An 8188-nucleotide genomic window follows, 5' to 3' on the forward strand; every position below is an offset into this window, starting at 1 on the left:
GTTACTATCCAAGACTTGCTTCGTTGTGATTACTGAGTGGAGCTACAGGCCTTTTTATCAACAGCAATTGACTGTACTGCTGGAGTAGAAAGAAAATCTGAGAGAACTGACAGAATTGTAGATGCAGCAAGGACATTACAGGGTGCTGTAGGAGTTTCTGAAGAAGGTGTGCAGCCACTGCTGAGGCTTTTAGTCCCTCCCAGAAACCTGTAAAATAATTTAACTTATCACAAAAAGTAAGGAAATTTGTGTTTGGTATATTATTTCTTAGTTGTAACAATGCTTCCTGGCAATAAATGTTATGTCAGGCACCTGATTGTCAGGCACCTGATTGTCAGCACCTGGGGTACCAGAAGCTCAAAACAAGAGGCAATAGCAGCAGCAACATAAGCTGTTTGGCATTGGCAGAGAAGATTTGGCAAATTTGTCATGGGTGTAACCCACATTCTCAGCTCTGCTGCTCATCCCACAAATGCATGTTCCTTACAAATGTGGCCCCATTTAAAAGGGAAATAAACAGGCTTTCCAACGGTATAAGATTTATTGCCAAGTATAGTTTAACTGAGAAGACACGGTTTTTTTTTGAAGTAGACATTCTGATCCACTCTCCATTCCAGCTGGTGGCGACAATGCGCCAAATCGTTATTTGCCAGCCGCTAATAAACTAAAGAAGAAGCAGAAGAAGACCATCTGTGAAGAAGAAGCAGAAGAAGAGTAGGAAGGAGGAGGGGGAGGAAGAACAAAAACAAGAACGTCAACAAAATCGGGAGTTCGGGAGATGGAATTTGTCGTCGTCTGAAGATGTTTTTGTTTAACCGCTGAGATCAATGATGGATCAGCCCATCACTGAAATACGTTTGAAGTTTGAAAGAAGGATCGCAGATTATGAGGCTGAAATCTTACGTCTAAAGGAGGAAAATTATCGTCAGAGGAAACTACTGGACGCCATTTATAAGCCTGAAGTACGGATATACAAATCAGGTTTGTACCAATAAACTGGCCAAACTGTTCTTTAAGTTAATTTCACCAGGATCATTTAGTTAGCACAATGTTTTCTACATTGATCTTTGTTAGCGGGGCGGGCTGAAACAATAATTCAGGCCGGGAATTTGACTCCATCCCAGGCCACCGTGAGCAAAACCACCAGACAGACCGCTGAACCTGCTGAATCAGATAAACTGATTCAACCTTCTTTGATTTTCTTACCTGGATTATTGAGCATGCATCAAGACACCAGACCACTAATTTTGTAGGCTAACTGTCGTGGCAATTATTGAATTCCACGCTGACAGAAATGAGGAACGAGACAAAAATCTCTTAGAGTATTGTCACACGATTTTAAGATATGTTAATGAACAGGCGCATCCAAGCCCACGTGCCTGAATGCGCGCCGATCAATACAGTACAGTCTCTCTTATAGGACAGTTGTCAGTTCTTCCCCCCCCTTATCTCATGTCTTCCAGCTCTCATCCACCAAGACCATTTTTCCAATTTACTGCGTACAGACTTGCTAAACTCAGTGAGTCTCCCATCCAGTCAACAATTAACAATAGGCCCTCATTAGTGCACCGGGAGAAGACACTTTATAAGACTAGCTTTGCTCTACTACACATGGACGTCAAGCATCCATCTAAGCAATGCAAGGTCATGGGGAAAGATTAAAAGTAAGAAAACATAACATATGAATTGCCCTCACACTAACCCTATTTGTTTTTGTAACGGGTACCAGACTAGTTATAATATTGACCATTATGTCCATCTGGGAGGACAATTGCAGTTGTGTGTGTGTGATTGCATGCGTGCGTGTTCGCCACATGTTCTAGCGAGTGTTTTTGACTTACCTGGCCCCTTACTGGCGAACTTGTTGCTTAAATGATAAATGGTTAATAGACTGCATTTATATAGTGCTTTTCCAGTCTACTGACCACTCAAAGTGCATTGCAGTGTATGCCTCACATTCACCCATTCATTCATACACTGGTGGTGGAGGCTGCCATGCAAGACACCAACCTCTGCTCATCTGAAGCAGTTAGGGGTTCAGTGTCTTGCTGAAGGACACCTTGACACGCTCTCCGCAGGAGCCGAGGATCGAACCTGCTACTACCCCCCCCTTTTTTTTCTTCCCAATTGTATCCAGCCAGGTGGCATGGCTGGCACAGTGGTTGGCGCGGTCACCTCACAGCAAGAAGGTCCTGCGTCCGAGCCCCAGGGTAGTCGAACCTTGGTGGGTCATCCCGGGTCGTCCTCTGTGTGGAGTTTACATGTTTTTCCCACGTCTCCGGGGGTCCGGTTTCCACCCACAGTCCAAAGACATGTAAGTCAGGTGAATTGGCCGTACTAAATTGTCCCTAAGATTGAATGTGTGTGTGTGTGTGTGTGTGTGTGTGTGTGTGTGTGTGTGTGTGTGTGTGTGTGTGTGTGTGTGTGTGTCGGCCCTGTGATGGCCTGGCGACCTGTCCAGGATGTCTCCCCGCCTGCCGCCCAATGACTGCTGGAATAGGCTCCAGCATCCCTGTGACCATGAGACCAGGATAAGCGGTTAAGTTAATGGATGGATGTATCCAGCCAATTACCCCACTCTTTCAAACCGTCCCAGTCGCTACTCCACCCCCTCTGCCAATCTGGGGAGGGCTGCAGACTACCACATGCTTCCTCCAATACATTTGGCGTCGCCAGCCTGCTTCTTTTCATATGACAGTGAGGAGTTTCACTAGGGGGACATAGCGGGAGGATCACGCTATTTCCCCCAGACCCCCCCTCTGCCTCCAAACAAGCGTCTCGACCGACCAGAGGAGGCGCTAGTGCAGCAACCAGGACACGGCACATCCGGCATCCCAGCCGCAAGACACGGCCAACTGCGTATGCGGGGACGCCTGACCAAGCCGGAGGCAACACGGGGACTCGAACTGCCAATCCCCGTATTGGTAGGCAACGGAATAGACCACCAAGCTACCCGGACACCCATAAAAATAGTTTTTAAACTATATCAGAGTAAAGCGCTGCAACGTGAGAACGCTGTATAGTGCAAATAATAAAATCAGGAATGGATTTTCGCTGTCCGCACTCGTGTGACAATAGAGATAACACCACGTCTAGGCTACATGATGATTGTGGTTCCATTGGCTATGACTGATTCATGGCTTTTCAGAATAATGGATTACATTTATACACCGAAGGACCCCCTACTCTGCTCTGTGATAAGTGCCATGGGATCCTTAATGACCACTGTGAGTCAGGACCTTGGTTTTAGCATCTCATCCAAAGGATGGCAACTCCTACAGCAACGTGTCCCTGTCACTACACTGGGGCATTGGGATTTTTTGTTGGTCTATTTATTTATTTAGGACCCTAGGGAAGACTGCTCCCTACTGGCCCACCAACACTACTTCCAGCAGCAACTCAGTTTCCCCGGGAGAGCTCCTATCATAGTACTAGCCACGCCCATACCTGCTTAGCTTTTGCTATTTGGCAGAGCCAGCGTACATGTTGGTATGGCTGCCTAGTCGCTTAGTTTATAGTGTTTGTGGTTGCCAACTCTTAATCTCCTCTTCTATCATTGCATGAAATTTTGAAATATTTTACTGAAAGCCCCTCAAAATCGGATTTAAATAGTAAAAATACTACATATATTTTATCAAACTGGTGTGTCTCATTAGGCAACCACAAAACTCTGAGCGAAAATAAATTACTACCGCTGTCGGCTGCTCCCGTTAGGGGTCGCCACAAGGGATAATTCGTTTCCATTTCTTCCTGTGTTTTACATCTTCCTCTGTCACACCAGCCATCTGCATATCTTCCCTCACCACATCCATAAAGGTTGATGCTAGATTCAACATGGAAGTAGACGTGATTGGTTGTTGGTTAGGGTTAGGGTTTAAAGTCTTTTTGAATTTCCGTTGTTAGAAGCATTTAACATTAGCTATCATTACAGTATGATCTGGCAATGGTAAGGTTACTTGTAAGGTAGCTAACTAAATGTTTCGTCGTTTGTTTCAAGTCAGTGTGCTTCGAGGTACCGTGCTGTCTATTTGCCGACGCAACAGCCAATCATGGCTACTTCCATGCCTACACTGCTTTGGATCTAGCATCAACCATCCATAAACCTTGTCTTTGGTCTTCCACTTTTCCTGTTTCCTTGCAGCTCCATATTCAGCATCCTTCTCCCAATATACCCAGCATCTCTCCTCCACACATGTCCAAGCCATCTCAATTTTGCTCCTCTTGCTTTGTCTCCAAACCTTCCAACTTGAGCGGTCCCTCTAATATCGTCCCTAATCCTGTCCTTCTTCGTCACTCCAAGTGAAAATCTTAGCATCTTCAACTCTGCCACCTCCAGCTCCACCTCCTGTCTTTTCGTCAGTGCCACTGTCTCCAAACCATATAACATAGCTGGTCTCACAACCATCTTGTAAACCTTCCCTTTAACTCTTGCTGGTACCCTTCTGTCGCAAATCACTCCTGAGACTCTTCTCCACCCACTCCATCCTGCCTACACTCTCTTCTTCACTTCTTTCCTGCACTCCCCGTTACTTTGGACAGTTGACCCCAAGCATTTAAAGAGAGACTGACATGCCCTTTCTGAACACATTTTTTAACATTGGGAGGTTGAATCATAACCGAAAATAGGTGTTTTTTTTTTATTCAAAGCTATTGGCTACTATCTTCCTGGGTGGTCGTTTGGGTGTGGCTTGGGTTTCGCGTGGGTGGGGCTCGGTACCGCTCGTAACTTGCCGTAGAAAAAAAATGAGAAATTCAGTGGCGCGAGGATTTGAATCGCTGAGGTAATTAGCTAGCTAGCTGACTAGCTTATTGCAAGGCATAGCTAGCGGTAGATCCGAAGCCTGGTCTCGGGCCAATGTTGGTACCGCACCTGGACACATACGCTGCTTGTGCTCTGATGCCCATATTACAAATGGAAAAACATATTCAACAACTCACTACTGGCCAGCGGATAGACCAGGTATTTAGCGTTGATATGTGAATATAAATTCAAAATTGCCTACATTTCTTTTCCAAATATCATAAAGGATTTTGTCACATCTGGGTAGTGTAGCAGTCTATTCCATTACCTACGAATACGGGGATCGCCGTATCGAATCCCCGTGTTACCTCCAGCTTGGTTGGGCGTCGCTACGGACACAATTGGCCGTGTCTGTGGGTAGGAAGCCGGATGTGGGTATGTGACCTGGTCACTGCAGTAGCGCCTCCTCTGGTTGTTTGAGGCACCTGCTCGGTGGGGGAGGGGGAACTGGGGGGAATAGTGTGATCCTCCCTCGCGCTATGTCCCCCTGTTAAAACTCCTCACTGTCAGGTGAAAAGAAGTGGCTGGCGACTCCATATGTATCAGAGGAGGCATGTGGTAGTCTGCAGCCCTCCCCAGATCAGAAGAGGGGGTAGAGCAGCGACCGGGATGGCTCAGAAAAGTGGGGTAATTGGCCAAGTACAATTAGGGAGAAAAAGGGGGGGGCTCTGCAAAAAAAATGAGATTATGTTAAAGTGACTGCTCTAAAGGATATCACTTAATATTTAATTGCCTATGATTTTATTTAAAGGTGTGCAGTCATAGTTTCCCCAATGTTTATATGTCTCTCCCCTCTAGACCTCCAGCAGTTCCTTGTTTCTGAAGATAAGATTCCCTCTGTGAAGCAGGAGTGGAGCCCCAGTCTGAACCAGGGGAAGCCAGAGCCCCCACACATTAAAGAGGAAGAGGAGGAACTCTGGAGCAGTCAGGAGGAAGAGCAGCTTGAAGGACTGGAGGAGAAGGTTGACATTACCAAGCTGTCATTTCCTCATGTCCCTGTGAGGAGAGAAAATGATGAAGAGAAAGCTCAATCCTCTCAGTGTCATCAAAGCCAAACTGAAGAGAAAAGGGAGGCAGAGCTTCCAGCCAGCACCTCAACTGAGCAGATGAAACCAGAAAGTGATGGAGAGGACTTTGGACCAATAGAACCAGCCAGTAACCTCAATCAAGATGGTGATTTACAACCAACTAGTGATGGATATCTCTCTTCAGACTGTTGTGAAAGTGAGACTGAAGACAATGATGATGATGGGAACAAGACTAGAGAACCTCACTCAGGTTTGGACACAACAGAGAACAATGAAATCAGTAATGAGCGATCTGCTGAGAATAAACCCTTCAGTTGCTCAGTCTGTGGTAAAGGGTTTTCTAAAAGAGGATATATGAAGAAACATATGATAATGCATACAGGAGAGAAACCTTTCAGTTGCTCAGTCTGTGGTAAAGAGTTTTCTCATAAACATGTTATGCAGTCACACATGAGAACACATACAGGAGAGAGACCCTTCAGTTGCTCATTCTGTGGTAAAGAGTTTTCTAAAAGAGCACATATGAACAAACATATGAGAATGCATACAGGAGAGAAACCCTTCAGTTGCCCAGTCTGCAGGAAAGAGTTTTCTCATAAACATATTGTGCAAACACACAAGAGAATACATACAGGGGAGAAACCTTTCAGTTGCTCATTCTGTGGTAAAGGGTTTTCTGAAATAGGAAGTATGCAGAGACACATGATAATACATACAGGAGATAAACCTTTCAGTTGCTCAGTCTGTGGTAAAGCGTTTTCTCAAAGAGGAAGTATGCAGTCACACATGAGAATACATACAGGAGAGAAACCCTTCAGTTGCTCAGTGTGTGGTAAAGGGTTTTCTGAAAGAGGAAGTATGCAGAGACACATGATAGTACATACGGGAGATAAACCTTTCAGTTGCCCAGTCTGTGGTAAAGGGTTTTCGCAAAGAGGACAGATGCAGTCACACATGAGAGTACATACAGGGGAGAAACCGTTCAGTTGCTCAGTGTGTGGTAAAAGGTTTTCTGAAAGACGAAGAATGCAGAGACACATGATAGTACATACGGGAGAGAAACCTTTCAGTTGCCCAGTCTGTGGTAAAGGGTTTTCGCAAAGAGGACAGATGCAGTCACACATGAGAGTACATACGGGAGAGAAACCTTTCAGTTGCCCAGTCTGCGGTAAAGGGTTTTCTCAAAGAGGAAGTGTGCAGTCACACATGAGAATACATACAGGAGACAAACCCTTCAGTTGCTCAGTGTGTGGTAAAGGGTTTTCTGAAAAAGGAAACATGCAGAGACACACCAGAATACATACAGATGTGATGGGAATAGGAAGGGGGTTAGGGGCTTTTAAGCATTCATGATTCTGTACAATTTTTTCAAAATCTGAATATGATCACACTAGTAGGCATGGTTTCCATTAAAAAAAAAATTAAGATTTATTGTCTCAGATGCATCTGTATCTCAGTTTATATATTCAATATATATATTAATTTTGGGACCTCAATGACGACACAATAAGTATTGTCTTGAGCTGCCAGCAGATAGCCTACCTGCTACGGAGATTGACGTTTCTAAGTATTTCCCCTCCCATCCTCTGCAGCTTTTACATCTGCCATATTGGGAGTCTCCTTACTTTCTCTTTCCTGGCCTGGTATGGAGGGCTCTCTGAGGCCAACCAGAGCAAGCTGTGGAAGGTGACAACACTGAGGTCTAAGCTCTATGAACAGTGGTGCTCAGGTCTCCAACTGCTGTACAAGCAGTGGGCAGTGAGTAAAGCAGGAAAGATTGCCAGGGACAAAACACACGATCTCAGCACCTGCTTGAAGAGCCTACCCTGTGGCAGGAGATATCATGTTCCCAACTTCAAGAATGATAGAGGGAGAGACGGCTTCATCCCGTCTGCCATACCACGACTACATAAGCACAAGTACTTTGTCCCCATTCCCAGCTACCTTTCTCTTGCCCCAGAATACCTGGACCTATTGCTCTAAACCTCCACCTCCACCTTCACCGTCAACCACACCCACCCCGCCCAAGACTGTCTTGTTCTTATCCTAGCTTTGTTTTTAAACCCAACTTCTAGCGGATCTTGTATGTTTGTTTATCTAAGTTGTGTGTGTATGTTGCTGTACACTCTGACCTGAACAAAACGAATTTCCCTTGTGAATAAATAAAGACATCTTATCTTATGTTGTCTTATCCTAGAGTTTCTACTTAAACAGGGAAGAAGATAGGTGTGCGTCTGGTTTGTTTGTGCACCTTTGATGTGAAATATAGCTGGATTTGTTTTAGCTAGCATTCGTTTTTGAACAGATTTCTCATTTTTTATTGGTGTACCTTTTTCAAATGTCATTATGCATGTTCAAT

General features: G+C 45.1%; 1 protein-coding gene across 1 annotated transcript; it reads left to right on the top strand.

Annotated features, from left to right (window-relative positions):
* The first annotated feature begins 733 nt into the window (after positions 1 to 733).
* On the top strand, positions 734 to 7812 carry LOC130115253 (uncharacterized). Its single transcript, XM_056282868.1, has 3 exons — positions 734 to 981; positions 5600 to 6164; positions 7422 to 7812. The coding sequence occupies exons 1-3, from the start codon at positions 828 to 830 to the stop codon at positions 7810 to 7812; spliced, it is 1110 nt and encodes a 369-aa protein (XP_056138843.1). The 5' UTR covers positions 734 to 827.
* Positions 7813 to 8188: the final 376 nt, after the last annotated feature.

Source organism: Lampris incognitus, chromosome 7 (genome assembly GCF_029633865.1).
Source record: "Lampris incognitus isolate fLamInc1 chromosome 7, fLamInc1.hap2, whole genome shotgun sequence".
In the NCBI taxonomy this organism is placed as follows: domain Eukaryota; kingdom Metazoa; phylum Chordata; class Actinopteri; order Lampriformes; family Lampridae; genus Lampris; species Lampris incognitus.